The sequence below is a fragment of the Prionailurus bengalensis genome, chromosome B2 (assembly GCF_016509475.1).
Source record: "Prionailurus bengalensis isolate Pbe53 chromosome B2, Fcat_Pben_1.1_paternal_pri, whole genome shotgun sequence".
NCBI lineage: Eukaryota > Metazoa > Chordata > Mammalia > Carnivora > Felidae > Prionailurus > Prionailurus bengalensis.
In genome coordinates this window covers 142,977,759-142,999,803 of record NC_057349.1, presented here as the reverse complement: position 1 = coordinate 142,999,803, position 22,045 = coordinate 142,977,759, and the positions used below count along the sequence as shown (strand labels likewise).

Here is a 22,045-nt window from a genome sequence, read left to right as displayed (position 1 = left end):
CTAGTAATGCAATTATCTTAGGTATTTTGAAAAGCAACCTTATTTCAAAATAAGGAAGCCAGGGTTTTAGAAATCACACTCTGTGTCCTTAGCGGGTAGAGTTACAAGAGCCAGGACACGACGCCCTCTCGGGTGGAGAGATTTCAACACCGCTGGCTTCCCGGGAGATTGCCTCAGCCTTGTCCTTTTGTTTTGATTTTTAACTTATAGTTAACTACTAGAAGACAAAAAAAAAAAATAAATGCTGAATTTAATCCCTTAGCGGGCAATGTTTACCATGAGACTTCAAATACATATGGCTGATTGAAACGAGGGAAGAAAATCTTAAGACCTTTCCAGACATTCTTTGGAATTGTTTCCCGCTCTCTCTAGAGCCCGGGCCTACGTGAGCACAGTGTGGCCGGCTCCCAGCAAATCTCCGTCTTTCCTTCTCAAGGTAAGAAAAGCCTGCAGGGCTTGAGCAGGGAGCACTAGCAAAAGGAGAAAAGAAAAGTCTGAAGGACGCTGGCCTCCACACACCAAGGAGCACATATAAAATGTGCAGACTCAGCTGACTGAAGTCTGATTCGGCAGCTGCTACAGAAGTAAAGGAGCAAAGCAAAAGCTGGTCAAACCACTTCTCTCTGGATGAGGGATTGAAATGAAGCCTCGAGAAGGGACAGGAGGCTTGAGGCGATTAATGGCAGGCGCCCAATAAACACAAGCCTCCAGTTTAGGGGGAGAGAAAACCCGGCCAGCGCACGCACACCGCGTGATCTCTGTCCAGGGCACTCGCACTTCTGCAGCAATATTTAGAAGTTGTTTTCAAATCTCAAAGTCTCCGATGATTCTCCTAGACTCACACCAAGCAAACATTTCTCCCTCCCTCTGGGTTCTGCAATGCTCTCGCGCACGCTGACCCCAGCAGACAGAAACGCCGCCTCTTGCGTTTTCAAGGAATCGATGACCAGCGCGTGCTTGCTTTGAAAAGCGGGAACCCGGGGCGCCTGGGTGGTTTGGTCGGTTAAGCGACCGACTTCGGCTCAGGTCATGATCTCACGGTCCGTGAGTTCGAGCCCCGCGTCGGGCTCTGTACTGACAGCTCAGAGCCTGGAGCCTGTTTCAGATTCTGTGTTTCCCTCTCTCTCTGACCCTCCCCCGTTCATGCTGTCTCTCTCTGTCTCAAAAATAAATAAACGTTAAAAAAAAAAAAAAAGAAAGAAAAGTGGGAACCCAAGCCAAACACCCTCTTTATCGTGTTCAAAATGGGTGGTTGAAAATACCAACTCTGTGGCAAAAAATGGTTAAAGACCTCACAACTTCTCTATCACGCATTTCTTCATTTCGAGTATCCGATAGAAGTCAGCTTGCCCCCTTCCAAAAGGCCTTATCTAGAGCTGTGTGGGAACGTGGTGGTGTGGGAAGAACCCGCCTCCGCCCACGGGCACCCCAAATCTGCAGCCTCGTGGAACAGCTCCCTCTGAGGAAGCCCTGAAAGCCGCCTCACCTGCTCCTCCACGGCAAAGGATAAGGAGACCACACTGAGGTGGGTCGGAAGGGCCGAGACACGGTCTCAACAAAAACTCCGCCCCGGCACAGAGATCCATGACAGGGTGGGATCTTATAATCACGGCTTTCTCCTAGAGGAGCGAGGGGTTCGTGCCCCATGCCAGGAACACCAACCCGTGGGACCTGCCGCAGAGACATGTGCCCCCGAAAGGTCTGGCTTAGAGAAACGATGAGGCCTGTGTGCAAAGGGGCATGTGGTCTCCCATGGAGACCCGGGACCAAAGCAAGTGTGAAAAGCGTCAAGACTCTATGTGAAGGAGGTTCATTTGCTAGTATTAAAGCGCCTGTCAGAGGGGCAAGGGGCAGTTGGGACCCTCTCCAGAGACGAGCACCATTTTTGCACTGGCTCTCTACCCTGGTAGTGCAGACGTCGCACTGTCCCACGGCCTGGCTGAGGCCAGCAGGGTAAGCAGTCATGGCGTCCTCCCCCTGCCTTGCTGAAGCCAGTAAGCACGCTCCAACCTCTGCACTCCCCAGCTTCACTGCAAAGCCAGCAGGTGCACACAGCCCACACAGAGGACACCCATTGGTCACCTGGCCCTGGCAGCCAGAGAGCTCGTGTTCCTGGGCACCACGGGACTGTAACAATCGTAAAGACGGTTCTTGGCAGGCTGCAAGCCCCAGGGCTGCACAGACAGTAGACTGAAGCACGTCCCCAGTCTCCCTGTGAAAAAGATCCATTTACTTGTCCTGGAGCTTTAGCCTGAGAGACAGACTTCCCGTTCACCATAAAACTGGAGGTTATGAGCTGTTTCAGGGAACATATGCAGGGAGACACAATCCTTACACTCTCCCCTGGCCTCACTACGGCTCTCTGGTACCTCCTAGGAAGGAGCTTATACATTTGTCTGGAGCCCTGAGTTTTGTAACCTCCACCCAAAGGGCACCTTCAGATCTCCTGGTCTAGAGGCCAGCACAGTTTACAATTGTGGTCCCACAGGACTGGATATGTTTGCATACTTTAAAAGCTGCTGCCTACAGATCTGGCTTCCAATCAGCCCGAAACTAGGTTCTAATAGATCTTTCCTTTTGGAACGCTGACAGGTCTTAGCACACCAACAGAGCCCTATCGAGCATTTGGGGGGTGGGGGGCTCAGTCGGTTAAGCATCCAACTTTGGATCAGGTCATGATCTCACAGCTCATGAGTTTGAGCTCTGCACTGGGCTCTGTGCTGACAGCTCAGAGCCTGGAGCCTGCTTTGGATTCTGTGTCTCCTTCTCTCTCTGTCCCTCCCTCACTCATGCTCTGTGTGTGTGTGTCTCTCTCTCCTTCAAAAATAAATAAACATTAAAAAATTGAAAAAAGAGGAATAAATCAGGCTGCTTGGGCAATCACAAGGGTTGGGGAAGACAAGAAAGAGCTAGGGCAAGGTTGAACAACAAGGTTCATCACCCATACAAGTCCACTCCTTCAAGATGGGGAGAAGTTGCTGTTTGTCCTAATGTATAGAAACACACAGAGAGAGTCAAGCCAAATAAAGACACAGAGAAGTACATTCCAAATGGAAGAAGAAGACGAAATCTCAGAAAAAGACCTTAATTTAACAGAGATAAAGATAAATCTGTCTGATAAAGAAGTCAAAGTAACAGCCATAAAGATGCTGGGCAGACTCAGGAGAAGACCAGATGAATGTGGTGAGACCATCAACAAAGAGAGAAAAGATCAGTACATGCCAAACAGAAGTCACAGAGCTGAGGCATAACTAAGGGGGCTCACCAGCAGACCAGATGAAGCAGAAGAACAGATCAACAATCTGGAAGACACAGCAGTGGAGCTCACCCAAACAGCAGCAAAGTGAAAAAAAAAAAAGAAAAAAATGAAGACAACCTAAGAGCCCCATGGGACAACATCAAGTGGAATAATTAACATTCACATTACAGGATCCAGAAGAAGAGAAAGAAAGGAGCAGAAAATTATTTGAAGAAATAATGGCTGAAAAGTTCCCTAGCCTGGGAAGAAAAACAGCCAGCCAGGTCCAGGAATACCAGAGAGTTCCACGTAAGACAAATCCAAAGAGATCGCACCAAGCCCAGTATAATTAAATGTCAAAAGTTAAAAAGAGAATCATAAGAGCAACAAGAGAAAAACAACTTGCTACATACAAGGAACCCCCATAAGATGATCAGCAGATTTTTTCATTAGAATTTGCAGGCCAGGAGAGAGTGGGAAAGGAAGTACTGAAAGGAAAAAAACTTCCAACCAAGAATACTCTACCCGGCAAGGTTATCATACAGAATTGAAGCAGAGATTAAGAGGATGGTAGTAAGATTTACTGTGCCAATCACCTTGCAATGCGTACAAATATCTAGACATTATGTTGCACACCTGAAATCAATATAACGTTATATGTCAATTATACCTCAAAAAGATATTTTTAAAAATAACATGAGGCATGTGAGTGGCTCAGTTGGTTGAGCATCCAACTTTTGATTTTGGCTCAGGTCATGATCCCAGGGTCATGGGATTGAGTCCGCTTAAGGCTCCACACTGAGCATCGAGCCTGCTCAAGATTCTCTTTCTCTGTCTCTTTCTCTCTCTCTCTCTCTCTCTCTCTCTCTCTCTCTCTCGGCACCTGGGTGGTTTGGTCAGTTAAGTGTCCAACTCTTGATTTTGGCTCAGGTCATGATCTCACAGTTCATGGGGTCAAGCCCCATGTTGGGCTCTGAACTGATAGTGCAGAGCCTGCTTGGGATTCCCTCTCTCCCTCTCTCTGCCCCTCCCCCTGCTCGTGCACTCGCTCCCCCTCTCTCAAAATAAATAAATAAACATTAAAAAAAAATTCTCTGTCTCTGCCCCTCCCCTGCTCACGTGTACACACACACACTCTCTTTTTTTAAAGTTTATTTATCTTAAGAGAGAGGGAGAAAGTGCAAGCCGGGGAGGGGCAGAAAGAGAGGGAGAGAGAAAATCCCAAGCAGGTTCTGCATTGTCAGCACAGAGCCCGATGCGGGGCTTGAACCCATAAACCACAAGGTCATAACCTGAGCTGAACTTAGACACTTAACCAACTGAGCCACCCAGGCACCCCTCCTCTTAAATAAATAAATAAATAAATAAATAAATAAATAAATAAAGCTACACAGAATCATTCTAATATTCCCTAGGTTAAAATTCACTCCACTTTCTCTGAAAGAGATAAATTAAGCTCTGAGAAAACTTAGGCACCTAGTTACAAAATCCAAATGGATCTTAACTCCTGGGTTAGCCCATCCTCAGCCATTACAAACAAACGTTTGCAAATTTAAAAATATCTTTTTTATTTAATAAAATTTATTTTTAAATTACTAAAATTTCCAAGTCTAGAAAGGTAGCTTTGTATTAAGCACTCTATGAACCTTTGAGGAGGGACAGCTCTCTCTGTCGGGGGGGTGTCTGGGACCGTCTCCAGGGCTGAGTCCACGGGAGGAAGTGAACACCCGGGCAATCTCACCTGTCCTCAAAGCACACGGTGCACTTCCAGGCGCGGGTCCTCCGCAGGAAGACTCGGCACTCGGAGCACACGCGGTGGCTGCAGCCCTTGCACACGGCCCCCCGGTTCAGCAGAAGCCCGAGCTGGCACTGGCAGCGTGCGCAGGACTTCTCTTTGTATTCTGGGCTCACGCTCCTTGCTCCTTTCCACCTGAGATGCTGCAGGTGCGTCTTCAGTTTCCTGCGACCCAAAGAGTCAAATGATGAGACAGGACTGAATGGAAGGACAGGTGTGAGGCACACTCCCACGCGGCAAGAGCCCCAACGCTGCCGCTCACAGCACGAGAAGGCAGACGGCGCTTTGGCATCCGACACCCCCAGGCAACAACATGGCCCTGAAAGCGAGGGGTCTCACTCAACCTTCCAAAAAGAGGCTCAGAGATTTTCTCAACTGTGAAACAGAGATGAGAAAAAGGTGATCTCCCAGGGATGCTGAGAAGACCAAATGGCAAAGCGTAACAAACTCCTGGCACAGATGAGTTAGCTACTCACTTTGTTCTAGGCTCATCCCTCCACGCCCAAAGGGCGTTGTAATGGTTAGCAAGAACAGTGGGAGAAGAAAACAAAACAAAGCAAAACAAAACACACATACACAGAAAGCGTGGCATCAATTTTAATACAGAAGGCATAGAAAGAACTATAAAGATAGAACATACACACTTGCTATTGTCATAAGTTATCCAACACAATTATTCAACTGATGCTATGCTTTTGCTACTGTTTTTGTTTGTTTGTTTTTGTTTTTTAATGGGTGGTCAGTTCACCCCCAATACCTATTTCCCCTAGACAATAGCACAAGTGCAAACGGACCTTACACTGGACCCCAGAGAGGCGTCATTAACCAGAATACTCTTTTATGAAATGTCTCTGCCACCTACTTTTAGAAGAGAGAAGCCAGTCCCAAAGAAATAGCTTACATTCAACTTGCAGGATTTGCCCTACAAACAGGGCAAATGTCCCTTTGTCCCTCTGGAACAAAGCTTCCTTTCCACGGTGTCCATGTTACTTTGTTGATATTCAAAATGACGTTTCTAAATCACTGAAAGACCTCTAATCATCAAAGACAATTCCATTTTGTTCAGTGTATTCTATTTTTTAGTGGAAGAAAGTATAAGTACATTTAGAGAGCTTTGGGATAACCGAGGAGTACAGAAAAAACATTGTACCTTTCAGTTAACCAGCAAATTTCTCTCATTTCTCAAGCATTTGGGTGCCCAAAGTTTTATTTTATATGTGCATTTTTCTTGGCAAACTCTGAAAGAGTTCTGTCATTAAAAACAAAACAAAATACAGGGCACCTGGGTGGCTCAGGTGGTTGAACATCTGACTCTTGATTTCAGCTTAGGTCATGATCTCACAGTTCATGAGACTGAGCCCCACATCGGGCTCTGAGCTAACAGCACAGAGCCTGCTTGGGATTCTCCCTGTCTGTCTGTCTCTCTCTCAAGATAAATAAACTTTAAAAAATGTTTAGTCCCCCCACTCGTCCTCTTTCTCTCTCAAAAATAAATAAACATTAAAAAAATTTTTTAAAGAGGCGCCTGGGTGATTCAGTCAGTTAAGCGTCCGACTTTGGCTCTGGTTATGATTTCACGGTTCGTGGGTTCAAACCCCGTGTTGGGCTCTGTGGTGTCAGCCCAGAGCCTGGAGCCTGCTCTTGATTCTGTGCCTCCCTCTTTATCTGCCCCTCTGCCACTCACACTCTGTCTCTCTCTCTCTCTCAAAAATAAATAAACATTAAAAAAATTTTTTAATGTTAAAAACAGGGGACCCTGGGTGGCTCAGTCAGTTAAGCGTCTGACTTCAGCTCAGGTCATGATCTCATGGTTCGTGGGTTCGAGCCCCACGTCGGGCTCTGTGCTGACAGCTCGGAGTCTGGAGCCTGCTCTTGATTCTGTGTCTTCTCTCTCTCTCTGCCCCTCCCCCACTCACGCTCTGTCTCTCAAGAATAAATAAACATTGGGGGCGCCTGGGTGGCTCAGTCGGTTGAGCATCCGACTTCGGCTCAGGTCATGATCTCGTGGTCTGTGAGTTCAAGCTCCACATCAGGCTCTGTGCTGACAGCTCAGAGCCTGGAGCCTGTTTCGGATTCTGTGTCTCCCTCTCTCTCTCTGCCCCTCCCCTGTTCATGCTCTGTCTCTCTCTGTCTCAAAAATAAATAAAACATTAAAAAAAATAAAAATAAAATAAAATAAAGAATAAATAAACATTAAAAAAGTTTAAAAACAAAACAAAATAAAAAAGCCTATTCCATGTACTTATTTTCTAGACTTCATATCCTTTATAAACATTGATAAACAAGGCATCACCATTTTTAAAGGTGGATCTTGACCGCTATGGCTCGGCAGTTTTGATACGGTGCTTTAGTAAGCGTTAACTACTACCAAACAGCCGGTGCAGCTTCAAGACAGACAAGGAAAGAAACTGCCTATTGCAGATCAGTCAGGGAACTGGCTGAGCAGGTTCACATTTTACACTCCCCTCCCCTCAAAGCCAGCTTGTTAGCAAAAGCACACAAAGAAAAAGACGGGGAAGGATTGCACCAGATCTGCCGCAGGATCGCACAACGGAGGCAGCCCTTCCCTGGAGGTCTTTCCCTTGAGAGGTATAGTAGAGGCCTGAACATCTTCCTTTGAATTATTCCCAGGAAGTAGCAAAGTGACAGGTAGCAGACAACACACTTATCACAGAAAGGCATATTTTTAAGTGAATGACAAAAGCAGCCTCCCTCCTCCCTTAGGGAAGCTCAGTCACGCGGCCGGGGCACCTGGCCTCCACCCCTCACTGGGACGCTTGCGGACGGGACGCCCCGTGGGCAGCAGGGAGCCAGCAGCCAGCCAAGTGGCATCGGGCTGTGCTGTGCGCAGGAAAAGCCCAGCTCCCAGGGAATCGCGCGGCGCGGGGACAGCATACCGGATCCTCTCCTCCTCGGTGTTTTGAACCGCCTGGTCTCGGTACAGGACCTGGAGGATGACCTCGCGTTCCAGTTCCTGGAGGGAATTCAGACTGACTTCCCCGGCCATTCCGTCTCTCGTGCACGGACCCGTGTTCAGTGTCGCTCCACGACCGAGCCCCCTGGCTGGGGGTGGGTGAGCTCAGAGCCTCCAGGAGCGGCTCGGTGGCTTGAAAGCGCTCCCTCTCCTATGTCATTGGTAACTCTCTGGCTTGTGGCTCTTTTTTTTTTTTTTTCCTTTTTAACTGCGTCACGCTCCTCAGGGAGAAGAAAGCCCCAAGAGGCTGTCCCTCAGCTGGACTGGTGGCTCCCAGAGCCTCGGGCCACCGGAAGACCCTTTCCACCGGCCCCGCTGCCGCCTCCGAGGTCCGTCGAAGACAAGAGTGTTATCTCTTTTCTGGGGTTTTGCCAGAGATTGTTATAAATCAGGCAGGGCTCTAAGCAGATAATTTCTGCGCAAAGCGGAAGCGAGCCCGGGTCGGAGGAAACTTACGAAAGGCGGTGAGAAGACTATCGAGGACGTTTAGAAAATAACCTTCGCCTCCAATGCTTTCAGGTCAGCAGTAATGTTAATTAAAAGCCCAGCCAGGTCAACACCTGTAGAAAAGACAGCAACAAAAGTGGCATCATTTTCCTGGCTTGCGTTCGCCCGCGGCATTATTTCAGAAACACCGAGTGTTCCACACGGACCCTTGCACTTTCTGCCACGGTGATAACGTAAGAATTTAACTTTTATTAAATTGGCCTTCTCATGTTTCTCAAAGCCAAAACTTCTAAACTTGAATTGTTGTTTTGTTTTTTTTTTTTTTAACTTTATTTATTTATTTTGAGAGAGAGTATGGGGGAGGGGCAGAGAGCCAGGGGTCAGAGGATCCAAAGCGGGCTCTGTGCTGACAGCAAAGAGCCCAACGTGGGGCTTGAACACACGAACTGCGAGATCATGACTTGAGCCTAAGTCAGACGCTCAACCGACTGAGCCACTCTGAACTTTAATTGTTCTAATAGGAATCCAGTATCTCCATGATTAGAGGCATAAAGGTCCATGATTAACGTACCTCATCCTAACTGACAATACACTAGAAGAACAATGTGCTCAACGCATAGCTATTATTTTTACAATTAACTTCAAAACTCAAAAAAAAAAAAAAACCTTTTAATCAATTGGGGAGGTGTGAAGGGACATCATCACAACCTCAATATAGCAATTATTTGTTTTTTAATGGTTTTCGTGGACTGCCTTATGCATGGGGTCTCGTTTCTGTTTAATGCTGATTGAAAGGTTCTGTACACATTCTCCCTGCCTTTTCCCACCATTGGTGACACTGGACTGACATGACCTTCCATTTGTTCCTCTTCCCAACCAAGAAGATGGCATTGAATTGATAAAACACTGGCTAGATGCATATCAGTGAAATGCAGAACGCGTAGATCAAATCAATATACTTTCTGTAAATGCCATTTTGTTATCAAATCTACATGATTTCCTTAGTAATAAGACTTCCTTTCGATGCTTCAGAACCTAAACTCCTTTTGTTGGGCTTCAACAGAAACTCACATTAAATTATGATTCATACAAATCACTGAATAAGAGGTTAATAGAGCCCTAAGGGATCATTTCCTTTTTTTTTTTTTTTTTTTTAGTTTTTTTTTAATGTTTATTTTTGAGAGAGACAGAGACAGAATGTGAGTGGGTTAGGGGCAGAGAGAGAGGGAGACACAGAAGCCAAAGCAGGCTCCAGACTCTGAGCTGTCAGCACAGAGCCCAATGCGGGGCTCGAAACTCACAAACTGCGAGATCATGACCTGAGCCCAAGTCGGATGCTCAACTGACTGAGCCACCCAGGCGCCCCAGGTATCATTTTCTTTAAGCAGAGATTCTTATTCTTTTTTTCTTAATCTTTGGTAGTCTAGTGAAGCCTGTGTACTTAAATGCATAAAATAAAATACATTGAATTACAAAGGGAATCAATTATACTGAAATGTTTTAATATAGGAATATATATGTTCATTGACGCATGAAGTCATGAGTCTAACAACTACTATAATTTCAAAGTAGTGGTGATTATAAATCATATTTTGAGATATCTGTAACATGCCTTGTGGTATGAAAATATCTATGATTTCTACTGGTGACAGTCAACGGGTCCTGCTAGTTCTTCTGTGGTTTGATGCCTATATTCACAATGGAAGGAAATGCTATATTGTAGTCAGAGGTAAATAAATAAAGGCGGAATCCCTTCCCCATCCAAGTTCATGGCCCTGTAGGCTAAGGACCCGTGGCTCAAAGGAGTCTAGATTTGTCATTTCCTCTGTCATGAGACAAAGTTAAAATACATCGCTCACCCAAATGCACTGGTTGCATGACAAATAGGGTGTCGCAGAGCTCTGCAAAGGTGCACACTTGGCCTCTAGTCTTCAGTAAGGTTCTCGTCAGCGCCTGCTCTCAAAAGGCATCCGATCTAGATGGTGGGAAAATGACAAATCAACAAGGACTCTGGGCTCTGGCCCAGCCTGGCTGGTAATTGCTGCATGGCTGTGGCAAAGCCTCGATTCTCCTTGGTCCCCACTTTCCAGGTGAACGGATGGAACTTGTAGATCTTAGTTCCCGGAGGATCTGAATTTCTGGAAAAGAGGAAAGTAATGTGGAATAAAGTATCATCAAGTGACAAGTGGTGAGGCGCAAATTGGCCCAATAAGTCACCAACCTTATGAGCCTATTTCTTCTCAACTTGCCCCTTGGTTCTTCTTTCTTTCATCTGATTTCTAATCATTAACCATACCATTGGACCAAGAACTATATCAGTGGTCTGATTCTCAAGTCTTTAAATTTTATTTATTTCTTTATTTTTAAAGTTTATTTATTTTGGTGGGGGAAGGGGCAGAGAGAGAGAGAGAGGGAGAGAGGGAGAGAGGGAGAGAGAGGGAGGGAGGGAGAGAGAGAGAGAGAGAGAGAGAGAGAGAGAAAGAATCCCAAGCAGGCTCTGCATGGTCAATACAGAGCCCAACGTGAGGCTCAAACTCACCAACCATGAGAGCATGACCTGAGCCGAAATCAAGAGTCACACGTTTAACCAACTGAGCCACCCAGACACCCCTCAAGTCTTTCAAATGAAGAGGTTTGCACTTGGCTCAAAACACATGATTTGTGTGCACTGAGCTTTCTTTTCAGGTGGTTTTTGTACTCCACCCTCTAGCTCTGGTCATGCAGTGCTAGGCTAGAAATGACATGACCAATGAACTCACTGGGGGAATCCTGGAACATGTAAATGTTCACTCGTTCAGATGGCAGGGTTTTACAGAAATACAGGATACAATTATCATTTAACAACACTCCTCATCCTCTATCCAATCCATGGCTGTGGGCCTCCAGTGGGAAGTGCCCTTTTCATGGATGAGAGGGAGCTAACCCTCCCCTCAGTGGTCATTCACTCCTGGCTATAGAAAAGTGAAATTCAGTTTGTTTCTAGGATCCATCCATCCATCCATCCATCCACCCATCCACCCATCCACCCATCCAGCAAATACTTACTGAGCACCTGCCAAGTGCCAACACTGTTCAAGTGCTTAGAGCACACAACGTGATTGGTGATTTACACCCTATCCCCTGTCTAACAAGAATATGATGCTACTTACAATAAAAACACAGAGGACAATTAAGATAAAGTCAGAGACATATCAGCAGTCAGAGTGGCAAGAGGAGATCATTCTAGCAGGAACCTGCAGTGAAACAGTCATTGTACTTGAGCATGGACGTATTTCTGACCTTCTTAGTAGCAAGACAAAACCAAATAAAGAAACAAAACAAAAGAAAAATCAAGGTGGTATAAGGGCGCCTGGCTGACTCAGTCGGTAGAGCATGTGACTCTTGATCTTGGGATTGCGAGTTCAAGCCCCTCATTAGGTGTAGAGATTACGTAAAATTCAAATCTTAAAAAAAATCAAGGTGGAGTATATCATTCTGATAAACTGAAAGAACACAAGAAGGACATCCTTGAGGTATAAAGGGCATAGACTAAGAAAACAATCAATTATTTGAGCAGCGGTTTGGCAGAAAGTAGCAAAGTTGTGCTTGAGGCATCGTTACTATATCGGTTTTAAAGCTAAGAATATAGAACCAAATCACAATTCATTGAATGCATTTCAAATAGAGAGCCAAACGTGGTGGTTTCTGGTATTCCAAATTGATGCTGGCATAAGCTTAGAACACTAGAGGTGTAGGTGTTCTCTATCCATCCCACTGTGTTTTTTTTATCCTTGACTTCCAGAAATTTGATTCTAACTTCTGTAAACCTTCAGTCGCACAAGCACTTGGCTAATATTTATTAGGAGTAAAGCCTTCTATTGTTAGATGGAAGTGTGCTTTTTTTCTTTGACCTGAAGGATCTGTCTCCAGAGCCTGTCTAACCAAGGGGTGACTTTTGAAGTGATGCCCTCAGCACTGCAGAGAGCATCACTCCAGAGTCATAAATCGGTACTGTTCATAGGGCATCACCCCAGGATCGGTCACATCAAGATTTAACAGAAGCGGAGGAAGATGTTTTCTCTTTGGTCTCCAGTGTCCTCCTAGTGTCCTGCCTAGCCTGGTGGCTTGGACTTTCCACGTAACAGGTTTGAGCCATGGTTGCTTCATGGTTGTTTCCTAGGACTCATTCAGGATTTTCAATGGGGGCAGTAACACCCTTACATCTTTAGAAATTTGTGGGGTGCTTCTGGTTGGCAGAGTGACAAAGAACTGTCTCGCACTCCCATGCAAATGTTGCCTATCTTACCAGACCATGTAATTGGGGGAAAAATTACAATTATCTGATAAAATTTAACTCTTTTATAAACACAGAGTATATCTTCAAGGTTTTTAACATGTTCTGAATTTTCCAGATTGCGAATTACAATATATTTCATATAATGAGTAAGCATTGAATTTCATAGTTTTAAAAACCACTGAATTAGAAGATCCAACAATTTCTAAGGTCACTTACAAATTAAATTGTATAATTCTCTTGTTCATGTTGCAACACATTATTGGGTTTGTAGGAGAATGGGGTAAGGGAAATACAGAATTGGTTGGTGGTGGTGGTCGTTTTGTGTTTTGGTCTGGGGACTTTAGTTTGTGAATTTGCACATGTAATTTCAGGTCTGATTTCCAGGTTATAATTGAGAGCTCAGAGTTCTTCTTTCAAGATGCAAATTATTTGAATTCTTTCAGCTGCATTTTTCCCCCATCCTCTTGAAGAGAAGTTCTGGGGCTCTTTCTGCACTGGGATTTGAATTCTTAGTTTTGTATCAACTGCTAACTTGAAGATTCTACTCTGTGACCCATTTTGCAAATCCCGCCACAACGATTCACTAAAACGGTTCTTAGCTCATGCTCTATTTCTGCAAGACGAAGCGCCCCCAGAACCGTGGTAACAATTCATTTTTAATTTTTAAAGTTGCTTGTGGTTTTTAGCGAGCTTCCCAGTCAGTAAGCAGCACAGGCCCATGGTAAACACCAAGAAAGCCAGAGAGAATCTCAACCACCGCCTGGCGTTAGCAGGGGGAGGTACACCTTTACAGATTCTAGTCCCCTGTAGTAGAAACCATGCTGGGATATGTTTCATAGTCTTTGAAACACGGACAAAACAAACCTACTTCTCTTGCGGATGTTTTGATTGATGCGATGTTTTGGAGTAGAACACGGAGGTAGTAAAAGAATTACATGAAATCTATCAAAATCAGTTTGCATGCTCCTTGCACTGGGCTACGTGTTACTGTCTAGGATGACAGAGTAAGAGAGGAGAGTAACATCTGTAACCCTCACAAGGTGTCTTCGTGGCAAAGTGGAGACCCACCGAGCCTGGGGGATGAGGAGGAGCTGGTCTGAGGCATGGAGAGGGCATCTCTCAGGTGGGAACAGTGTGTTTACCAACCCTGAGGCGGGAATGTGACATTCTTCCTCCAGCACGGGAGTCCAGCTTCTCCACAGCCTATAAACAAATTCCGAAGCACGAACATGGCCTTCCTGACATCCCCAGATCTGGGGTATTCCTACTTCTGCATCCTCACTCCCACTAAGTGCTCCGTTGCTCCCATAGTGGACTCCTTCGAGACTATTCCCTCGAGCCCATCGGGCCCTTTTCCTTTTCTGTGCATTGATTGGCGCCTACTCTTCCCTCCGTCGACCAAAATCTAAATTACTCAGAGACAGTGAGGGAACAGTCAGGAAAGCAGGCTTGGAGCTGACTATGTGGGCGAGTAGCTCAGCTCTGCCTCTCACTAACTGCTGAGATGCTGGACAAGTTACATAAACCCACTGGGATTTAACTTCCTTGTCTATACAGAGAACGACCGTGCCTACTTCATAGAGTAGTTGTGAGGATTAACTGTGTTGCTACCTATCGAGCACTTAGATCACAGTGGCAAGCACATAATAAGCAGTTGATAAATGTTCGCTGTAATTACTAGCGGTAGTGACAGTATCACCATCATCATTTTTAATCTTTCAAGGTCCGGCTTAATTGCTACCCAATTTTCCTTATTTGCAATCGAAGGTAATCACTCCTTCTTCATTATAACACCTTTCCACTTCTTATATTTCTCTATTGGGACGCTGACTTCATGCTGGCTTGTAGTCAAGAATCCTTTCTAGTGGTGACATTGAGTTTTAGTGATCCCTCACCAGCCAGCAAGTAGTATTTGGCATGTGTTGAGAAACCCAGTAAATATTGTGCCACGCGGGTTTGCTTGCAAAGCAGGAAGCACAAATTCAAGTCGAGTAGGAAGTAAGGAGAGTCAGGTGGGCAAGCACCCAATTCTGAAAGCTTCAGCCTTCAGAAATGTGAAAAGCACAGGAGAATCGGAGTCATTTCAGAATTTGAGAAGCATACTAACAAGCGTTTTAACGATCTCCTGCAGAAATTCACAGCCCCACAGCCGAAGAGATGAAATCTCCCAGATCCATTTTTCTGAGATGCTCCTTTTTCAGTCACTCTCTCACCCACCTGACAGATTCTTAAATTGTATTTATTTTGTCCCAAGCAAAGAAGCCAGGCTCCGTTTTCATCCATGGGATGCCCCAACCTCCTTTCTCCACTGCACGTTTGTAATTTTGCAACCGTGACTGCCTTGGCTTTACAGCACTCCCCCACCTGTCCGTTTGTAGGTAACAATTAAAACATAAAACCAACCAAACTGTACCATCTCCACATCAGTGGGGATACAGGGCGATCTGAGATCAAACCCAATTCCAGGGCATAGCCACGTGCTCTCGGGCCAGTTGCTCAATCTCTGCAACACCCCCCTTCCTTCTCTGCCTCTTCTGTGACCTCCTCTGTGACCCTGCTCCACAGGGTGGATTTGGGGGTGAAATAAATCACCCAGGTGGAGACCTAGAGCAATGGCTGGAACGAAGCAAGCAACGCTCAAACATTCCTCCCTGCAATCCGTCCCCCACGTAGGAAACCCCCAAAGTAGGAGAAGAAGCCGTTTCTCAGGGACCGATAGGGACAGAGGCAGCAGGGTCCCCTCCTAAACGCAGCATGGTACTTCAATCCGTGTATTTCCATTTTGTCTGTACCAGTCAGGCTGCATCCTGGTGCAACTCTGGCCTCCAGACAAACACAGCTGGGTTATGGTGTTGGGGGGCATGGGTTCAACAACATGGATCTCCAGGCCTTCTGTGTGCCAAGCATATGCCAGGTATTAAGGATGTACAATAAGGAAGACCCAATTCCTGCATTCAAGAAGTTCACATTCCAGCCAGAAAATTTACTGGCAAGCAAATAAATTATAACACGGTGGGTTGAGCGTAAAAACGCCAGAATCTATCAACAATAGCCAAGATACGGAAAGAGTCCAAATGTCCACTGATGGATGAATGAATAAAGAAGATGTGGTGTATATTTACAATGGAATATTACTCAGTGATCAAAAAGGATGAAATGTTGCCATTTGCAACAACATGGATGGAACTAGCAGGTAAAATGCTAAGTGAAATAGAGAAAGAGAAATATCATACGATTCCACTCATATGTGCAATTTAAGAAAAAAAACAGATGAACATAGGGGAAGGGAAGGAAAAATAAGATAAAAACAGGGAGGCAAACTATAAGAGACTCTTTTTTTTGAAAGAGAGAATGGGGAAGAGGCAGAGAGAGAAGGGGACAGAGGATCTGCAAACGGGCTCTGCACTGACAACAACTAGCCCAGTGCGGGGTTTGAACTCACAAACCATGAGATCATGGCCTGAGCTGCAGTCGGACGCTTAACTGACTGAGCCACCCAGGTGCCCCATGAGAGAGACTCTTAAATACAGGGAACAAACTGAGGGGTGCTGGAGGGGTGCTGGGTGGGGAGCACGGGCTAAATGGTGATGAGCACTGGGCGCTGTGTATAAACAATGAATCACTAAATTCTACTCCTAAAGCCATTATTACACTACATGTTAACTAACTTGGCTTTAAATATAAAATTTTAAAAATCAGATAAAAAAATGGAATTCTGGAAATGGTCCTTGAGTTAAAAAATAATAATAAAATGCAAGAAGCTACAGAGAAGGAGAATGCTCGGAGGAAGGTGGGATTCTCCTTATGGAGGAAGCAGAGATGGCTGGGGGAGGGGGGACAACCCTGTGGGCCAAACATGTGGGGACAACCTTGCCGCGGGGACAAAACAGTCCATGGTGTGTTGAAATGCTGCCTGCTTTCCTTCCTCGGCCTCGCGGCAAAGCTGGCCTGGCTTTTAGACCTGACAAGGGGGAAGCAGGAGAATCTCGGAACTGAGGCAAAAGAACGAGGAGGACAGGAAAGGAGACGTTCTTTGCTTGCCGGCAGGTGTCCCCGGTCCTTTCACCCGATCCCGTGTCATCTCTGAGCAGCTGGTCACCAGATCCTGGGCAGGAAAGCTCCCCCGCCCGACCGTGATGCAGGGGACGGGGACAGTGGAAATGCGGCAAACCGCAGGGGCGTGCGTGCGCGTGAGCGGGACGGTCGGCGCTGCCGGGATGTTCGAGGGCAACTACAGAATGTTCTCAAAGCCCGAAAGCCACAGCCGCGCGACGGCGGGTCGTTTCGGGGGGCCTCAGCCTCCGCCGCTCTGCTGCTACCACAGCTGTTTCCTGGAAGGGCCGCAGTCTGAGAACACGGCCCCAGCACTCTGCCTGGTACGCGGCGGGGGGGGCGGGACTGAGCGTGGGGACGCTGACCCCCAAACTTCACCCGAAGTGCCGTCCCTTTTCGCTGGCGTATGGCACAGCCACAGAGGACACCGGGTCCACGTAAGGCAGGAGGTGGGCGAATAACAGCTGTTGCCTCCGTGGTTCCGGCCCAAACGGGGCCGGTTCGTTTTTACAAAGGCCAGGTGACGCGCATGCGTGTCCACCAGAAAGCCCGACAGGGGAACGGAGGGGCGTGTCTACGGGTCCTTCGCCTCCCTGGTCCCTTAACCAGACGTGCATTTTCTGGGCAGCTGGTGAAGCTCACGCTTTGGCGTCCCTCGCGTGGCCCCGTCTGGGGCCCCGACCTCGTGTTGCATTCGTTCTCTTAAAAAAGTCTCCACAAGTTGTATGCGGTTCAGGTCCTTACGGTAGGAAGTTGCGCATACATGGGCTTAACTCAAGAAGACGCAAAGCCCACCTGACATGGGAGAAAGGGAAATGAGCCTTTGTCCTGAAAGGTCGCTGCAGTTCACTGCTGATTCTACCGGTTCTTTCTCGTTCAGGTAGGTATCTTGCCACGAGAAAACCCCAAAAGTTGAGATCACGGTGCTAAGCGTAGAACACGCAGTTGATAAACGTTAGTTTTAGAATCAAAGTTAAACACTGAAATAGAAACCCACAACTTCCAAGGCTTACACTTGACCTCTTCTCAAGGAAGAGTAAAGAAATGAGAATTAAAATTATTACCTTGTCACAGACACTGCTCATAATTGTTGTTATACTTTTTGTTGGACCAAAAGCAACTGTTCATTTAGCACTTACTCGGGGCCAGTCTGACAAGGGCTCTGCATAAATTACCTCTACCTTTATTACAACACTATGAAGTAAGTACACCCATTTCACAGATGAGTGTGAGGCTGGGAGCGATTAAGTAATTTACCTAAAATCACACTCCAATTTGGGTCTGTTGAACTTCAAAGCCTTATGCTTTATTTAGGCAGAAAAGTTCAGAAGCTAGAGTCTCCCGTTCAGCTAAGTCTTCAGTCTTAGCCGAATAATCTTTTTCTTAACATCGATTCTAACGTCATAGTGGATCCTTAATACCTAACGCGCATGTCTCCCTCATCATCTCTCCTCTTGCCAAGAAATGCATTTGGAGGTGAAGGCAGCTTACCCGAAAGAAGTTAAAATTAGACCCCAGCTAACTGACTTTCTTTTTTAATTTTAAAAGTATATTTATGTTCTATCTCCAAACTAGAGATTATGCATGATGGAAACAATCTGAATCTACGAATCCACAGCAAGGCAATAATAAACTGTATGTACACTAATTTACAAGCCACAGAAGAAGTCCAACATATGCAATAACCACAGTACGAAAACAATATAAATACAATCAAAACAAGCACCACCTTAAAAAAAATTCACACCATATAACTTTTAGATAGAGTTGTTTGGTTTGGTGTGGTTTTCAACTAACTCTCAAGTATTTCCTCCATTCCATTTAAATCATTATTGCCCTACCGTTTAAGTGTATGCTATTCAATAAAATTAGAAGTCATCCTCTGGCTAATTTATCACTGTTTTTGTCTCCCACCTTCTCAGTGTCATTAATTTAGGAAAAGTTACAATCACCATACTCTCTACCCACCTCGCTCTCAGCACAACCTCCCCACATGGCTGGATGTGGATACTCACCTACCTTGGCATCTGCTTCAAGAGAGGAGACAGGGGGCCTGTTCTGGAGAGAAGGAAGTCAACTTTTCTTCACTTTGGAACAACTGACGCATTTCTCTTTCCTTCCTGTCGGGCCAGTGCTGAAGCGGGGCAGCGTCTGCGCCCGCCCAGACAGCTTCTGTGGTTGCCCCCACATCGCCAAGGACCTCAGGAGCGAGGCCACCCAAAGCCACACCCAGGGGCTCTTGTAGGCCAACAGTCCACGGTCTTCAGCTGGAGGACAGACGAAGCTGACGTTCCTGAAACTTTCACCCCTACCAGGGAAACCCCAAGACAGACTAGAGTCTTCAAATATTCAAACGTTTTCACATTTGCAAGGGGTTTCACATTGACCTCAAGTGTAAATGCTTGATCACATTGTGAAGAATGGTTACACACCAAGAATAACAAGACTGGCATAAGCTTTGGAGGGGGGAGGGTGCACCGCGGGGCGGGGGCAGGGGATTTCACTGAGGTATCCCATACAAATAGAATACGATAAAATCACAAGCGGGGGGAACACACCCCTATCAAGAAACTACAACAGCACCCCGGAAGTCCCTTTGTCTGCCCTTCCAGTTACTACCTTCTCCCCAAAGATAACTATTTTCCTGATCTCTAACACCACTGAGTCGCTTTCCTGTTTTTGCACTTTGTGTCAATCAATGAACGTATATAATATGTTCTGCGTCTGGCTTCTTTTGTTCAGCATGCTTGAGGTTCAACCGTACTATTGCAGGTGTTGGAGAAAACAGACCTCCGTGCTTTGGAGACAAAACATAATGCCAAGACAGAGTTCGGGATGGAGAGGAACCACAGCTTTAGTGCTTTGTGGGCCCGGGAGGCTGCTGCAGGCTGAGGCTTTCAAGAACCTGCAAGCCCGCCTGGAGGAGGAGTGGGGAGGATGTAGGGAAATGCAGGATGGGGCCGGTTTCCACAGGAATAGGATACTTTCTGCCAGCCTCTTCAGTCGCGTTTTCAGGGTGGTGCCGGGTTCCTGAAACAAAAGGCTGACGAGGCAGGAGGTGAGGTTTTGCCAAAGAGAGGAAAAAGGCGACTTTAAAATCAAGCTTCTCTGAAGCATTAGTGCAGCCATTTTGATTTTTTGTTCAACTTTATGCTTTTAAGGGGTTTCACATGTGGTTATAGTTTACTCATTCTCGTTGTGGCATTATATCATATGAATACATAACAAGCTTATCTATAGCACTAGCGATGGCCATTTGTGCGATCCGTCGTTTGGGCTGGTCTGAACAGTGCTGTTAAGAACATTCTGGTATAGTGTCTGGGCGAATTCTTGTCCGTGTTTCTGTTGGCTATGTGCCCAGATATGGAACGTTCAACACTAGTAGCTGCTGCCAGTCTTTCAAAGTGGTTATGCTAATTTGCACACCTATCAGAAACATGTTCCCCCAACACTTACTATTTGCCTTTCTTATTTTATCCATGCTGGTCAGTGTGTGTTGGAATCACATTCTGGTTTCAATTTTCATTCCCCTGATATTTAAGGCAGCTGAGCAATTTGAACGTTATTTTATCGGTTTATTCATCATTTAGCTAGCTACTTTGATGCAGGGCCTGCTCGAGTCTTTTGCCTATTTTACGATTGGGTTATCTGTCTTTCTGTGATTGATTTATAGAAGTTCTTTATATATTCAGGATATGAGTCCTTTGTCAGGTATTTACATTACATATATCTTCTCCCACTCTGTGGACTTGTTTTTCCATTCCCTTAGTGGGTTCTTTTGAGGGTCTCAGACTCACCTTTGGGGGTGAAGTAGTGTGAACTCTAACTGAATGATCAGGCAAGTCAGCTGATCCCTGAAAATAAGGTGCACTGTGTGGCCTTGGGAGTCACTGGATACCTCTGAACACTACTGGGCCTCAGTTTCCTCAACTGTAAATGAGGTTCACTTTGATCATCCCTCCGGCTCCTCAGTTCTGAAATCTCATTCTTCTGCGGCCTGAGGATGATGACCTGAGATGGTACATTCCATCAGGGGAGGAGCAGGGCTGGGAGGGTGGGTGGTAACGGGCTGTGAAGGGTGGTGGGCTGAGGCAAGAGTGAATTAAGAGGGCAAGCTCTGGGGTGAGACAGACAGATCAGAGTGACCTTGAGCAAACCATCTGGTCTTCCAGAACCATTTCCTGGTGAAGGCCACAGGCTTCCCTCTTCGTTTCACAGTTCATTCTGTTCATTCACAGATATTTATTATGTATTTGTTATATCAGGCCCTGCCATAGTGACTGTGGTTGAGGACCCCTGGCCTAAGAAGATCTTTAGTAAATAATACCTGTTATCTGTTTAATAGTAATTTTACTATTTGTAGCATAAGACACTAAGTGAATCCATTTAGGAATATTTGGAAGAAAATGTTTTTGGAATGAGGGTACCCTATGATATTTATTTCCAAAGTAGGTGTATTACTTAGCTAGGGGGTGCTGTAACAAATACTTGTGTGGCTTAAACAACAGAAATTCATCTTCTCATAATTCGGGAGTCTAGACGTTCAAGATCAAGGTTTTGGTAGGATTGGTTTTTTTCTGGAAGCCTCTATCCTTGGCCTGTAGTTGGCCATCTTGTCTTTGTGTCTTCACAAGGGCTCTCTGTGCCTGTCTGTGTCCTAATTTCTTCTTTTCTTTAATGTGTTTTATTTATTTTTGAGAGAGAGTGAGAGAGCAAGAAAGAGTGCTCAAGTTGGGGAGGGGCACAGAGACAGGGGACAGAAGATCCACAGCAGGCTCTGCACTGACAGCAGGGATGGAACTCACAAACAGTGAGATCGTGACCTGAGCCAAAGTCAGACACTCAACCGACTGAGCCACCCAGGCACCCCTAATCTCTTCTTCTTAAAAGGACACAGTCATATTGGATTAAGGCCCACCCATATGACCTCATTTTAACTTGACTACTTATTTAAGGACCCCATCTCCAAATATACCTTATTTCCAAATACAGAATGTCACATTCTGAGGTACTGGGGGATTAGGGCTTCAACATGTGATTTTGAGGAAGGACACTTTAGACCATAACAGCAGAATATAGTAAGAAAATACTAGAACTTCTATTTATATTTAACTTTTAAAGCTAAAACTTAGACTTGATGGATGTTTAATGAATGGATCCACCATTGAATATATCACCATGGGAATAAACATAACTTTGAGATACAAGATCAAAAATTGTTCCTGCTAGGGGGGCAAAATTAAAGAAGTCTGGAGACCACTG

At 45.7% G+C, this 22,045-nt stretch overlaps 1 protein-coding gene and 1 long non-coding RNA gene across 4 annotated transcripts in view; one reads left to right on the top strand and one right to left on the bottom strand.

Moving 5' to 3' along the window:
- Window positions 1-10,808, bottom strand: part of SYTL3 (synaptotagmin like 3) — an 86,037-nt gene extending 75,229 nt beyond the window's left edge. Inside the window, exons 1-3 of one of the 2 annotated variants that reach the window (XM_043592675.1) lie at window positions 10,314-10,808; window positions 7,931-8,567; window positions 4,980-5,198 (exon numbers count right to left, since the gene is read on the bottom strand). In XM_043592675.1, the coding sequence (XP_043448610.1) occupies window positions 4,980-5,198; window positions 7,931-8,040 (329 nt within the window). In that variant the 5' untranslated portion in view covers window positions 8,041-8,567; window positions 10,314-10,808. The remainder of the gene's footprint in view (window positions 1-4,979; window positions 5,199-7,930; window positions 8,568-10,313) is intronic. The other variant, XM_043592676.1, reaches the window with a different exon arrangement.
- A 5,951-nt stretch (window positions 10,809-16,759) lies between these two features.
- LOC122490137 lies at window positions 16,760-19,499 on the top strand. 2 transcript variants are annotated; one of them, XR_006299096.1, is made up of 2 exons: window positions 16,760-17,106; window positions 18,706-19,499. It is a non-coding gene; the product is annotated as an uncharacterized LOC122490137 (long non-coding RNA). The 2 variants fall into 2 exon arrangements; XR_006299097.1 differs by lacking the exon at window positions 16,760-17,106 and adding an exon at window positions 17,122-17,663.
- The last annotated feature ends 2,546 nt before the right edge of the window (window positions 19,500-22,045 follow it).